The sequence below is a fragment of the Drosophila yakuba genome, chromosome 3R, assembly GCF_016746365.2.
Source record: "Drosophila yakuba strain Tai18E2 chromosome 3R, Prin_Dyak_Tai18E2_2.1, whole genome shotgun sequence".
NCBI classification, from domain to species: Eukaryota; Metazoa; Arthropoda; class Insecta; order Diptera; family Drosophilidae; genus Drosophila; species Drosophila yakuba.
This window is the reverse complement of record NC_052530.2, coordinates 7,145,727-7,161,350: the sequence shown is the minus strand read 5'-3', so window position 1 is coordinate 7,161,350 and position 15,624 is coordinate 7,145,727. Positions and strand designations below refer to the sequence as shown.

The 15,624-nt window shown below is 43.7% G+C and overlaps 1 protein-coding gene across 2 annotated transcripts; it reads left to right on the top strand.

Moving 5' to 3' along the window:
- Positions 1-8,018: 8,018 nt before the first annotated feature.
- On the top strand, positions 8,019-15,605 carry LOC6535829 (neprilysin-4). Of its 2 annotated transcripts, XM_015191888.3 has the most exons (5): positions 8,019-8,142; positions 11,067-12,667; positions 13,082-14,090; positions 14,615-15,028; positions 15,391-15,605. In XM_015191888.3, coding segments are annotated over exons 1-4 (2,937 nt in total). In that variant the 5' UTR covers positions 8,019-8,141; the 3' UTR covers positions 14,941-15,028; positions 15,391-15,605. The 2 variants fall into 2 exon arrangements, with proteins under 2 accessions (XP_015047374.1, XP_002096450.1); XM_002096414.3 differs by lacking the exon at positions 8,019-8,142 and having other exon boundaries at positions 10,690-12,667.
- Positions 15,606-15,624: the final 19 nt, after the last annotated feature.

The window sequence follows — 15,624 nt, the reverse complement described above, 5'->3', positions numbered from 1 at the left end:
AAAATTGGTTGAAAAGGAAACTAGTATAGTTAGACTATATAACAATATGAAGTATATTCCGGAATTTTTGTTTTGAGAATATTTCCCCAATTTTTTTCAGTGCTTTCCTTTTGGGCTTACTCATTGTTTGTTTAGCACGTTCCAATGCCAAACTGTCTTTCCCTCAAAAAAAATATTAAAAACAATTTTGTACCACTTACGAGTTCCCAGAGTTCTCTATATTTGCAGTCATTGTGGATTTTAAGATTCGGGGAATGCCAAACAATTGCAAAGAGCTAAAAAACTTTCAAGTAGACGTAGGTTGGGCAGCCCCCTTCTAGTTTTACAGGTACTTGTTGCCTTTTGATCCATTTGAATATATGCAAATCAGGGCTGGATGCAAGCCGCATAGATGTTTTCCCATAAATTGTCTGCTCGATTTCAGCCTTAATTCAATTGCTGTTATTTACAGTTATGGGCCGAAAAATAACATTTGCATCTGCATCGGAATTACCTCCGTGTGGGCAGGTGTTGAGGGTGCAATCGGTTGTCTTTCGATTCCGATTGCATACGTGCATGGCTAAATCATGTTCAATTAATTGAACTAACTGTTAAACAACATAATTAAGATGGATAGCGGGTGGTGGTGTTTTATAACACTCGTTCAGTGGCAGTGGCTGGCCACTTGCGACCAGCGAAGCCATTAGGCAAATGAAGCGTGGTCCGTTTCCAGTCGGGGCAATTAGTTGTAATTAATATATAAAATCGTGCCCGCAAGACAATAAAATTCTTCATGACGTTTCGCAACTGAAACTGGCTTGGCCAATACCAGTTGCAATCGGAATTAGCTTGGCAACACCATCGCGCATGCCTTCTAGCCTGGTCACGCATCAACTGGCCAAAAGATGATAAGGCTGTAGTCTAAAAACTCCTTAAAAAATATATGTTCAGCAACTAACATGTTCCTTAAAAAAAATTTAACAGTTTCGCTAGTGTTTATATATCTTTTACCAAAAATGGAAATCAGGTTTCTTAAATTATTTATTAAAGTCGGCGAAAGTTGGTAAGTGTTTAAAATGTGGATTAAATCTCTAAGCACGTTATATACAATAAGATGGCCATGAAATCCGCGATTTCATCCCATCGTACCATTTTGGCATTGAAATTCTTCTATTAGCTGGTTTTAGCTGTTCCGGACGGTATGCCCTGGTTTGCCCAGCGATGTGGATGCAGTGAAGCGTTGAGTGCCTTTCGGCCATGCGGATGCAATCGGGGTGTAAATGCCCTCTTGGAAATGGCTAATTGAAGGCAACGGCAATAGCAATCGCATTGGTCGATTTCGTTCTTTGCCTCACTTTTGCGCTTTTTCGTTCTTACACAAAACTACAAACTGTTGCTTCGAATATTTGCGGTGAATTACAAATGTTAATTGGTCCGCCAGTTGTGGCCATAAGACAAATAAGTTTATGATGCGAGAATTGAGCAGTTATTGGCTACAGGGTGGTAGAGTAGGTTCACTTGGTACTTAGTACTCTATTGCAAGATTCCGTAAGTTTCCGCTTCCCAGCTTTAATTGCCCCTACAAGAATGTATACAAACACCCTGTCTGCTGCCATTCAATAATTAATTTAATGTGCTAAGCGTGCAGAGGCAAATAAATCATTAAAATTTATGAATTTAATTGGCTTCAATTATTGCCGCAGATAAAACCTATAGCAAGATGCAACAACAACTCTAATCGAATTGGATTGAAACTTTAATACTGTTCGGTATTTGACTTCGAATCGTGTTGAGTGTTTGGCGATTCAATTCAATTTTGTTTCGCGAACAGGGGCCACCCTAACGTGGAATTATGAAAATTATAACCAGGGACTTTGGCTAACATATTATTAGGGTGTAGCTGACGAATGAACCGAGTCCAGGTGGGGCGCAACCATATCTCTAAGTATATGTATCTACATCTGTGTATAAATCTGTATCTGGCATTTGTCACATGGGGGGACCCAAGCTAATTGGCAGAATGCTGGTGGGGTTAACCAACCCAAAGCTGCGGGCGTAGCCAACAGAAAATTAAATTGCAAATTTCCAAAATGATGGATTGGCAACGGGCAGAGCCAGAGTTTTGCTTTGGGATGCCGCTGCAAAGTGGTAGCTGCAGTTGCGCAGATTCATTCCTAGGTGGCCAACGTGGGAGGGTTTAGATGCGGTAATGGGCTTGGGTTCTCAGCGGTATCTGCTGCGATCTAATGGCCCAGTTTGAAACTGGTCAGAGGCACATCGTGGCAGGCTTCCAGCCATAAGCAATTTGACACGTCACAAACGGGTTTCTGTTCACTTGCAACATCTCGGCCTGCTGCGAGTGGTCGGTTCACCAGCTGGGCGCCAGGTTGATACCTTCGCCACACCCACGCTTCGCACCGGATTCCTGCAGTTGACACACTCGTGTCCTGGCCCACAACGTCGCACAGTCACGAATGGCCAAATTTGATATTTCCATTTTCTAGCAACGCAAACGCGTCGTCATCCCGCAACCCCGTGACATAAAGTGCGCCAAACGAATATTTAAAATTTTTGGAGGCGCACCCGGCCAACGGGCACAATAAAGATATGGGGAGACTTGAAAATCCATAGCTAATCCACATGCATAAAACGAGACCTTAAAACTCCAAGCTGACCACCCAGAGATTTTTGGTAACATGTGCAGTCAGCCGGGTGAACATAAAGTTGGCCAACAAAGTAAACAACCAGGATGGAGCGTAACAAGGGGTCATAAAACGTACCAGAATGCTGCACGCTGATGTCTATTTTATTTTGTTCAAATGCACAAACTCATAAAAGGAGTGCCTCGAAAACTTAAAATGGCCCTCGGACAGTTACAATTGGTATAGGTGAGAGGATAAGACAGGCTGTAATTTATTGCTGGCATAACAATTTCATGCTTACATCAAACCGGAATTAGAAGCCCTCGCATTTCTCGAACCTGTCAAATCCCTATTTTTCAAATTGAGCCACGTGCCACGGCACACGTACAGTAGATAGGTATAGTGTGCACGGTGTATGGTGGCTCCGCTCCTCCATTATTCATAGCCCACTTATGAAGGTCACGCCTGCTACGCCCACGACATCCGCTCGAAATTTTAGTCAAATGTCGACCTTTGGCATTAAGTCCGATTCGATATTTGGGAAAATGTGAATCCGAATCAAGTACGGCTCGCTTTTGGGGCTCTTATCCATTTGTCAAATCGCCTATCTGACAGCCCAGCAGCGGTCTCACTTTCAAATCCACGCTATGAGTGCAACTTTCGGGGAGATGTCAACTGAGAAACAAAGTAACAAAGGTCACGTTCGGTGTCAGCACAGCAAGACTTTCAATTGATGGATCGGGTCTGCAGGTCAGTGGTTCGGTGCTTTGGTGGTTTCAGGGCTAATTATACTGTGGACAAGTGGAGAAACTGATATCCCACCTGCTTCAACATTCTCGTGAACTGCAGCCAACTTGACTCAAAGTTCATGACACTGAAAGGGATTAAAAACTAATTAGGCGAGCTCGTAAATAAAAAGGCCAGAGTGCAAAGTGGAAAGCTAACGAGGAAAACCGCAGACTGGCAGGCGGTTATTTATCCCTGCTTTTGATTTTATATAGACAAAAAGAGAGGGCGATAAAAAAGCCAAGCGTCCTGCAATTTGTCTACTTCTGTAGATCCTTCGGAAGTGCCGATGCAGGCCATTTAAAACTTTACCCACTGGCTAAATACTGCAGTGCCATTTGTATAATCCGCCGCAATCGATTAGCACAATCGCAACCACAATATAAAAGTTGGCACACCAAGTGTGAAAGTCCGTCAGGAAAATTGTACGATTGTACTGCCACTGCAATCAAAGCAAATCAATTGGAAATAAATTGAATCGAGCGGAGGCAGCCCGCATTGCAATACGCTCACCACATTAGTGACAAGTGTGGCAAATTGCCGCCAACCACACCAATTACTCGGCTCGGTGGCGCATGCGTGCTCGCACACCACTGCGTATACGCAATCTCAGGGACAGCCCCGAATAAAACCAGTCGCAGTTGTGCAGTTTCCCGCCAGACGGGAATTCGTGTTGAAAGTCAATGCCATGGATCCAATAGAGTTGCGTGAAAATTACGTGTTGGTTAGAAACAACCTTGGAGCAATGATTTCCAAACTGAGTTTGGTGTCTATGGCGAATTGTAACCGCATTTAATAAATTGGGACCAAAAGAAAGAAATTAATATTATTATTTGCATATATTAGGATCAAGGTATAATATCTATCTTAATCATAAATTTTCTGGGGTTGTCTCAGATTTCAATAAAAAAAAACATAAGAAGCGGGAGTGCTCGACTACCAGATAGCTGTAGCAATGCGAGGGGGAAATTTTAAAGATTTTTTTTATATCGTGGAAAATTGGCAAGATAAATAGTCAAATAAAATAAGAGTAAATACATTTAAAGATTAGTTTTTCGTAAAGTATTATATTGAAATTATATTGAACTCAAACCTAGATAGGAACATATTGTAAAAATATATTTATAATTATCATGTATATGATGCAAGATTTTACTGGTTTCGTGGAATTTACATTTCTGTAAATATCGACAAGCCGAAATATACCCAGATATTTACTAGCGATCAATTACTAAGTTTCTTATAGGTTGCCCACTAAACTACAAACACAGATTTCCCAACCTGAACTATCTCGCTCCATGCAATAACTAACTTTAATTGGCCACAAGTCCTTAGCAGCGCATTTCTCTCAAGCACGGAATTAGTTAAGCGATACATTTCCATATCAATTTCCCAAGCCCGTCTTGCTGCAATTTGGACAACGACAGCAATAGCCACTTGCAGTCGGCATGCAAAATAATATAAAGCATATCGAATGCCAGACGGCAGCAGCAAAACCACCAGCAGCCTCTTTCAACTAAAACAAGAGAAAACGCTATAGTCGAGTTCCCCGACTATCTGATACCCGTTACTCAGCTAGTGAAAGTGCGAAGGAGGTATTCAACACTGACAGTTTTTGGCGGTTTGTGGGCGTTAGAGTGGGCGTGGCAAAAATATAGAAATTTAAAAGACTAATACAAAAATGAAAAAATATCAAAACATTTTTCAAAAGTGTGGGCGTGGCAGCTTTGGGCGGTTTGTGGGCGTTTAAGTGGGCGTGGCAAAAAGTTTTTTGGCAAATCGATAAAAATTTACAAGACTAATACAAGACAGATGGACATGGCCAACTCGACTCGGCTATTGATCCTGATCAAGAATATATATACTTTATATTGTCGGAAACGCTTCCTTCTGCCTGTTACTACTTTTCAACGAATCTAGTATACCCTTTTACTCTACGAGTAACGGGTATAAAAACAACACAGCAACACCTCTGCGCATGCGCAGCGCGAATCGGTTGGGAATTGAAACGCTGGCGGGTGGTCCGCTTGTCAGTGGAAACAGCGGCAGGGCAGCAAATGGAAAACATACACTCTGCACAGAAAGCAATTGTGGCCAAATGAAATGTTAACTGCTCATAAAATAATATGGCTCTTTTGTAAGATCGTTATGATAGCTTATATTATGCCAGACAAACGGATGAAACTATGTTATGGCAGTGCACACCAGTCCACAGGTATATTGTTTTTAAGAACGCTATTAATTTTTTTTTTAATTATTTTTGAAACGCATTGGTTTTACACCTGCACCTAAAGCAGATTTATTTTTGCTGTTATTTATTTGTCTTTTTAAGTGCTAAGCAAATCTAATAAGTATTATCATGTAGGTATTGTGGTATCCCACACAATAGTGTTTACACTATTTTCCAACCAATTGATGATATTAGAACCAGATTTTGTTCATTGTGTACCGACCAGGGAACCGCCGCAATAGTAGACGCCGACAAAGTGCAAAGTCACGGATGAATGAGCCAGTCGGAGTTGGTTGGAACTTTGCTCCAGCGATTCGTTTTAATTGATTTTGTTTTGCTGCAGGAACGGGGCTCATGAAACGCACCGCTTCACACCCCACCTCAACCATTTGGCTGGCTAGGTAGCCAAAAATCCAAAAAAATCAGCGCTTGGCCAACTAATTTCGGCCAAACATGACCGACCAAGGAGTTGGCAAATACTTACGGCCATTTCCAGAGTCTCCTAATTGTGAGCACCCTCTCGCTTTTGTTGTTATTGTTGTAATTGGCACGGTTGGCAATTCTTTTTGGCTAATTTTTGGATATTGGATTTTATACTCGTATTTGTGTGTGTTTATTTTGGGTTTCAGTATTTCCATTCGAACGAATGCCCGTTGCTGACAATTTGCAATTCACAAAGTTGCAGTTTGTTATGTTTGTGTGTTTATGCAATCAAAATTCTTTCTGATCCCGGGGCGAAAAATACAAAAAAAAATGCTAAAAAAACGTCCGAGGCAACAAAAATGGCTCGAATGGCACTTGTGGGTGCAATTGTAATTATCCTAATTTATGTTTTCTGGCGGTCGCTTTTCGGTTTTCAGCCAACTATTCTGAAACGGAGGCAGATTTATTGTAAATTATCTGGCAGCCCGACAATGATCGATAGTGCAAAATTTATAGTCGCCACAGTCGCATTTTCCCCCATTAATTTTTCGTGTTTTACTAGTCTCAGCGTTTAATAAAATGCCGGCTTTATTTGCCGGCTTTCAGTTTTGGCCAACACTGTCGACGCTGATGTTGTATTTCACAAATAATTAGACTAATAAATGAGGCCGCAGTGCTGGTGGAAGTGCATTAGTGAAATCGAAATTCGTAAGTGATGGTTATACAATGGCCTAAAATTAATTGGCCCATGCGAATGGTAATGTAATTAAAAAATGTATTGGTTTTCTCACCTCGCCACGAATATTTAATGTGTTCAACTAGGGCCGTAAACAAAAATCTAAATACACAAACTGCCCATAAAATGTTCACACACGAACAAGGCCATCAGCTTTTCACTCTCGTTAATTATCTAGTCCTTAATTATTAAATGACCCTCATAAAAGGCACTCTGATAACAACTAAACTATTTATTGCACAAAAAGGGCATCGCTAAGCAAACATGACTAACAATGGCCTATTCAGGTGTGGTCTTAGCCAATCAAATTGTAATTGAAATATTCTTGTCAGCCGACAGCAAACAACGTGAGTCGATAAATCAATGCTCGTGGGCTTTAAATTAATAAAACTACTCGACTGCCAGTTGGAGTTGTCAATCGCGCATTGTGTTTGATGAATTCAATTAGCATTTTTATAATGACACAGATATGAACATGCATTTGTGAGCTACCTACATGTCACTTGCAATTATATTCCGAGTAATTAACTTTAACTTTAAGAGAAAATACAAATTATTTAAAATGTAAATAAAATAGATAATTATATTTTAAGTTTTATGTTTGCTTTTTGGCTCAATTGGCAATCAATTACATACATCTCAAGTATACAATTAGTATTATTTTTGCATGTTAAAGGGTACACTATTTATTTTACCACTTACTTGAAGAGTTAGGGGGTATACTAGACTCGTTGATAGGTATGTAACTGGTAGAATTAGACCCTTGAAGTATATATATTCTTGATTTGGACCACTAGCCGAATCGATACCTAAGATGAGAAGTGATCGTGTTTCATTTATCCATGTATCATACAATACGGTTTCCTTTTAAATAAAACGAACCCAAATGGGTTCATATGCTAACGACTCTTCAGGATAATTAAGGGGACCCCCTTTGTTATATACTTTATAGTGTCTGAGTAGGCGTTTTTGCGAAAAATGTCATTGAAATTGTAAAATTAAGCCTCTGCCGATCTCCTGCGCACTAGTGAATGGCCGTGAATCACTTTCATTGATGACGATCGAGCAAGAATTAGACCCTTACAGTCGCCACTCACCAGTCAATATCATAATATTCCCTTTGGAAAACAGCAGACAGCTCAGTGGTAAAAGCCCCAGGCGATAACGAGCAGATGGATCACCACCAAGCACGCCGGTAGCAGCGTCGCAGTTCCACGATTTCAATTCAAATCAGTCTTAGAACGACTTCGCAAGCAGCGGCAGTGCTCCATATTCCTCCATTGAAACGATTCCGCGATCCAGGCATTTGAAGTATTGAAGTGTGGTGCAACCTGAGTGGCCATAAAGTGAGTTGGTTTTACGACACTTCTAGCTTAAGTCCTTTCGACTGCCTTATCCAAACGAAAAGGAAATCCAGGTGGATCCTTGTTCGTGAAGTGTGGGGAAGGAGGAAAAGTGGTTCAATGGAATAAGTAGCCTTAAAGATTTTCTATTCTTGAAATGTAGTCAACGTTTTGGTTGGAATTCCGTGGCTTAGTCAATTTTTATAATTTTTGTGCAGAGTAGTGCTCCTAAGTGTATTTTATTTTATAGCTCTTGTATTTATTTCTCTATTTCGCATTTATTACAATTTAATTCGTTTTACAATTTGATGCCTATGTTTTACACCATGGCAGTAAAAATGTATTGCAAAACTAGGTAAATGGCTGCTTTAATTAGATTAAATACTAAATACAGTGTCAATTAAAGGCAAAAACATCAATAGCTTTTCTAGCAAACTATCTATTTAGAAAATTCAAGAAATACACTGGAATAAAATTATGCGTACGAGAATAAGTAAATTTATTCTAAACAAATCTAGAAAATGCATGACGTCCAGCCTTCTCCCCGTTGCTTGTCGTCTAATGATTAAGTTAGTTAAGTTAATTAATCTGCCAGTGTCGATAACCCGAGTTCAACAGTCATTACCCCCGAGTCCCGACCGCGTCCAAATGCAATCCGTCGACTATATGCGTAGTACACTCGATCCCCGGGCATATTTATTTTCATCAATTGATTGATTCACGACTCGTTCGTTTACCTCTCGCAAACCTGATGCCGCAATCGAATTTGTGTTTGTGTATCGCAGCATCGCATGTTGGCTCAGTGGGTCATGCGTCGACGGGTTGGTCTTGAACCGCAGATCAAGTGAACACAAAAGCCAATTGAAATTAGAATCCATCCGAGCGTTGGCAAATTGCATAACATTTGCAGTAGGGGCTGCAGGCCATTTCCATTTCCCCCCTTTCGAAAGCCCACACATGTTGCACATTGCACTGCGGCATTCTGCTGCATATGAGATTGACAAATGGACGACGAGTCGACTAATCTCGGTCATAGTCGCTAATTAAAAGGTTTAAGGCTAAAATTAGCATATGAAGCAATCGCCATTTCCCCGGCAGCAGAAGCACAGATACAGATACAGATTCAGATACACCCTCACCCACTCCCGCACTCACACAGATACACCTGCGTGTTTAGTGTTCATGAGACTGAAATACATGACGTGAACAAAAGCCATACCTCCTGGACCCCCCTGACCCCCCTGGCAATCCCCGGCCACACACATACACACATATGCAAAGTAAGGTGGCCAGGGGCAGAAGGGGGGTGTTTTAGGCACATTAGATGGCATCGCATGCCAGCAATTACCCGCATAATCTTGTAATAGTACCCCGAACCCTCCGCACTCTGAAGGGCCAATTTGGCTTTCGGTTACGCCTCGCAGAGCTTTAATTCCCTTTAAATAGTGGCACACCAGATGACGCGCAGATGGGGATTACACCCCCAAAAACACGTGTGACTGGAGTAGTTATTGGCGCCCAATGACGCCATCTCTATTACACTTGAATGGTCAGGCCAAAGCGAAATGGGATAGTTATGGGAGCTGTTGACAGCCTCTAAAGGGCGATTTCAACGGGAACGCATCCGTATCTGTACTATCTGTTATATCTGTAATAGCTGTAGTAGTTGTGGTTCTTTGACAGTCGATCCAGCGAGTCCACTCGAGTACGTAACCCGTGGCCAGCTGTGCGTCGTCGGAGTGTACAATTATTTTGTGAAATTAAATTAAATTGATTGAATTTAGACGCTCTTCTGGCAGAGGTCAATGCGGAGGTGCTTGGGTGGCAGCTGTGCACGCGAAGAAAATATAAGGTGGATGAAACATTTCCTTATGGAATAATATTAAATGTTGACTAGCTTTATTTAATTTATTGTGGTTTATGAGAAAATGAGTTTAGTTTACCTACACCTACTATCCCCCAAATCGTGAGGGCAACCATTATTATTAAATTCATAACTATTTGATTTAATAAATAAATATTTACATGCAGAAATACATGCAAATATCAATCAAATATAATATATTTTATAAATATCTAATTTCGTTTGTGCCAAAGCGTATCTTGATTTATTTTCTGTGTAGGAATTGCTATAGAGGCGCGTTTGTTATTGCTAGTCCAGTGATAATGACACAAATATTTGAACGATCTGCTTTGTAGTCGTTACTGTTGATTAACTGAGATATAAAGGCGAGTTAATGAAGCGATTGAGGTTAAGGGGTCAAAGCAGTGCAGGTATCTGTATCTGTAGGGTAATACCAGATATTTCCTGTCCCAAGATCGGAATAAGTTTTGTTTGAAACTAAGATCACCCCAAGCAGAATCCCCCAACCCCCCTTTGGCTGGAGATCCATTGATTGCATGTTCCCAGTTGGTAGTCGCTGATGGCGCTGCGACTGATGTTGCTGCTGCTGATGCGGCTGATGTCGCTGGTTGCTATTTGCTGCTGTCGCCGCTCAATTGCTTGTCGCGCGCCGTGATTGCGCATCCCCGGGCGGCGCTTTCAGTTGGCGATGCGAGCGCGACTCGGCCGCAGTATAGTCTTCGGTCTCCAGCTTCCAGCCTCCGGCATCCGATCTGCAGCTTGGCATTCTCGGTTTGGGTTACGTCCAGTGCGGCTCGGCAAACTGCGTTTCGCGAAAAATTGCGTTTAATTAAAGTATAAAGGCCAGCGAGCTCCTCAATTACGGTGGCTCGTGGGATGAGTCGCCATAGCCAACTGAAGCTAGCGATGCCCTCGGTCCACGGCGCTGCAGCCGCGGCTCCTGGCTCGCCTGTGAACGCTAAAGCCCGGAGCGTGAAGCTCGGACTGGGTGTTAATCAGCGGACAGGTCGGGTGCAGTGGTGTCCCGGTCTGACCTGCTGTAAATTGCTTCTACTTCTTCCAGTGGTAATGCTGCCGCTGACCCTGGTGCTCATCCTGATCATGCGGCTGGACGGGATGCTGGCGGCGCTGCAATTAAACGAGCAGAGGATGCGGAATCTGCAGAAGTCTCCAACCGAGGTGCCGTCCTATATGGAGGATTACGAATCCCTTTTACCGGAGGGAAGTACCTACAACGACCTGATCAACGAGGAGTTCATCCTGCCGGCGGGCAAGCGGACCCAACTGCAGATTTTGGCCGCGGAGAGAGCACGTCGCTGCCAACCATATCGCTACGGGAATGGGGAGTCAATGGAGTTGGAGGAGCGCAACACGCTGATGAAGGACTCCCGCACATCCTTCCTGCCACTGGGAATTCCACGCGAGTGCCTCGGCAGCGGCATCGACCTAGACATTAAGCCCTTAGATGAGGAGCTCTACCAGCGGCAGAAGAAGCGCTACCAGGACATAGCTCCCTACTGGCTGGAGATGATCAAAACAAGGGAGCGTCGCGAGGCCGAACGCCAGGCAGAGGAGACCAGTGCCGAGATTAGCGAAGCCACCGCCGCTCTACAGAGTTTCTGGAACGAGGAAGGCACCCGGGAGGGCATTCGCATGACCCAGGCCAAAACCATGAAGCGCTACATGGACAATAAAGTGGATCCCTGCGTGGATTTCTACAAGTACGCCTGCGGCAACTGGGAGCGCCTGCATCCAATACCCAAGGATAAGGCCGGTTTCGATACCTTCGAAATGCTGCGTGAGAGTCTGGACCTGGTGCTACGTAATCTCCTGGAGAAAAATACCCCTGTGCACCCCGCAGCGGAGCCTCGAAAAAGTACCGTGCGAAATACTCTATTTAAGCTTAATGAGCAGGGCGAGGGTGAGGGCGAAGCTGACCAGGCTGCGGCACTTACTGCGGAACGTCTGCGTCGGCACATTGTCAGCAAGAGGCAGTTGCTCAACCGCGTTCTGGTGCGCTACAAGCGGTATACCAACGGGACGAAGAGGAAACGCCTTATCGAAACCCCACGGGAGAAGACCAAAGAGGAGGAAGCTGCTCCACCTGGTGTTCTGCCGAAGGATAGAGCCAAGGACAAGCCAGATACCGAAGAGCAACTACATGTGCCCACCGATTTCCTAAAGCCCCAGCACGATGCCCAGCTAAAAGCGAAGAATTTGTACCGGTCATGCGTGAACAGTGCGGTGCTGGCCAAGCGAGGATTGGAACCGCTGCACACGCTCATCCGGGAACTGGGCGGCTGGCCAGTCCTGGAGTCCCAATGGAGCGACTCCCACTTTAACTGGCAGGTGCTGGCCGCCACCCTAAGACGTTACAACAATGACATCCTAATCGTCCAGTGGGTGGGGGCGGACATCAAGAACTCCGAGGAGAACATCGTTCAATTTGACCAGACGGGTCTGGGCCTGCCCACCAGGGAGTACTTTCTCCAGCCGAGCAACGCCAAGTACCTGCAGGCCTACCAACGCTACATGGCCGAGGTGATGCACAAAATGGGTGCCTCCAAGGCGGACGCCCAGCGGGTGGCCAGCGAGCTGGTGGCGTTCGAGACGCAGCTGGCCGGGATTACGGCTCCAGCGGAGCAACGACTCAATGTCACCAAGGTGAGTGGCTCCTAAGACCTTTATTTTATAAATGCAAGAACTTATCTAAGTGCTGTTGAAGGGATCCATATATGAATTCGCCCTATAGAACTTTTGAAATTTAAAACACCGTAGATATAGGGCCTCAGAACATATCTTTGGTGTTGGAGATAGAACCCTTTAAATTATGTGGATTTAAATACATTTATATTCTGAGCAATGCATAATTAAAGCCACATCTTTGTCAAGTTTGTATCATGTTCCAAAAAGTACCATCCTAACTAACTAGCAAATGTACTCATTTATTGTTTTTGGCAAATGCAGTATTCTACACTTATCATTTTTAATTTAAGCAAGAATTCAAAGGGGTTTATGTGAATCCTTTTTGTTTAGAATACCTACAAGACATAATTCATATCTTCATATTCCGCCCAGCTCTACAAACGCATGACACTGGACCAACTAGAGGCAGTGGTTCCAGAAATCAAGTGGCGAGCTTACCTGCAAAGTCTTCAAGATCGCAAGGTTCTGGGCTCCGAGGAAGTGGTCATCTACGCGGTGGAGTACATGAGCAAGCTGGTAACTCTTATGGAAGAAACGGACACCCGAACGGTAGCCAATTACATGATGTGGCGCTTTGTGCGGCACAGGATCAACAACGTAGACGATCGCTTTGATGACATCAAACAGAGTTTCTACCACGCACTCTTTGGCCGCGAGGAGAGTCCGCAGCGATGGAAGGTGTGCATCGCTCAGGTGAACACCAACATGGGCATGGCAGTGGGTTCCATGTTCGTGAGTCGCTACTTCGACAACAACAGCAAGCGGGACACCTTGCGGATGACCCACGATCTGCAGCAGGCCTTCCGGGATATCCTTAAAACCACAGATTGGCTGGACTCCACCACAAAGCAGTTGGCGGAGGAAAAGGTCAACGCCATGTCTCTGAAGATCGGCTATCCGGACTTCATTCTTAATCCGGGTGAGCTGAATAGCAAGTACGCGGGCATAGAAATCCATCCGGAAAAGTATTTTGAAAACACGTTGAATGTTCTGCTTCATACGGCCAAAACGGAGCAGGCCAAGCTCCACGAAAGGGTCAACAAGACCAACTGGCAGACAGCTCCAGCCATCGTCAATGCGTATTACAGCCGCAACAAGAACCAGATTATGTTCCCCGCCGGCATCTTGCAGCCTCCCTTCTACCACCGTCACTTCCCCAAGTCGCTGAACTTTGGCGGCATTGGTGTAGTCATTGGCCACGAGCTGACCCACGGATTCGACGACAAGGGCAGGCTCTTCGACCGGAACGGCAATATCCACAAGTGGTGGACGGACTCTTCGATTCGAGGCTTCGACGAGCGAGCCCGCTGCATTATCGCCCAATACAGCAACTATACTGTCGAGGAGGTGGGCATCGTCCTGAATGGAGAGAGTACGCAGGGTAAGTCGATCTGATTAAAAATTCGAAATAAGGTGCTGTTTAAAGAGTACTTTACGGACACTAAAATCTTTCAAAAAATGATTACTCGTAGTATTCAAGTTAAAAAGTTTGTAACAGGGAGAATAAAGTTTTTCCGACCCTATAAAGTATATATATTCTAAACCAGAATCATTATTCGACTCGATCTGGCCATGTCCGTCTGTTCGTCCATATGAACGTCAAGATCTCAATAATTATAAAAATTTAAAAAACTTTGATTTTGTTTCGTTTTTCTATTTGTTTGGCCAATTTCTATCTATATACCAAACAAAATATTCAAATTTCTTGTTCGCACTCAAGCTGAGTAACGGGTATATGATAGTCGGGAATAGTCGACTATAGCGTTCTTCCTTGTTTTATTTTTATGAATTGATTGAAAACATGCTTATATTAGTATTGGGTTATGATACAATTTCCCACAACATTTTCAAAACATTTTACCATTTTATGAGTATTTAATTATAATTTATAATAATTTACTTCAGGTGAGAATATCGCGGACAACGGAGGCCTGAGGCAGGCCTTCCACGCGTACCAGCGCTGGCTGAAAGAGCATCCCAGGGAGGTGCCGGACGAGATCCTGCCAGGGTTGAACATGACAGGACCGCAGCTGTTCTTCCTTAACTTTGGTCAGGTTTGGTGCGGAGCGATGCGGCCAGAGGCTATCCGGAACAAGCTGAACACGGCCATCCACAGTCCGGGTCGTTTCCGGGTTATTGGGACGCTCTCGAACTCCGTTGACTTTGCGCGGGAGTTCAATTGTCCTCTGGGATCACCGATGAATCCTCACAAGAAATGCAGCGTTTGGTAGTCGGAGGAAATCAAAGCAATAGCCCAAGAGTATTAAACGTGACGTATGCCACGCATTCCTAGGCCAAAGACCGAAGGCAAGCCATTTGGTGAGTACCCGGAAGACAGTGGGACCTCCATGTCAGGGCTTTAATTGCGCTCCACTTTGGGCGCCACTTAACGGAGAAAGTGGTGGTGTCTGGCACATCTTCCTTGTGGCTCGTTACCCATTTACCCCTAGCTGTTGTGCCAACAACGGCATCACACTTCAATTGGGGCGCATACACTTAATTAATGGTGATTTATGCACAGCAGTTGGCTCAGTTTCTTTTCCGGGGAGCAACTTCTCCAATTGTCTTTCCAATCAAACTGCAATTGATGCGAACCACTTGGAATGCTTATGGGGTCTGAGAGTCACTACTCTATATAGAGCTATTAATACGATCCGTTAAGATTTTCCTCTCCATTTCAGGGATGAAGGGACGGAACACCCATCTGGTCATTCCTGGAGACTCGCCTTGGGTTTATGGCTTCCCCATCACAACAAAGATAATGTGCCAAAAATTAACTTGCAATCTATATATTTTTCTTAGCCCTTAACTATTTATACTTGTAACTTGCAATAGTTTAGTTTATGATGCAATTTATGTTTGTGATAATTCTAATTAAATGTATATTATCAATAAATTGTGACTTTTAATTTAAT

Excerpts from the sequence above, each read along its gene's own strand:
- LOC6535829 (XM_002096414.3), top strand. The coding sequence starts at position 10,880 with ATGAGTCGCCATAGCCAACTGAAGCTAGCGATGCCCTCGGTCCACGGC. Across the intron at positions 12,668-13,081 it reads AACGACTCAATGTCACCAAG|CTCTACAAACGCATGACACT; the intron begins GTGAGTGGCTCC and ends TATTCCGCCCAG. Across the intron at positions 14,091-14,614 it reads GAATGGAGAGAGTACGCAGG|GTGAGAATATCGCGGACAAC; the intron begins GTAAGTCGATCT and ends AATTTACTTCAG.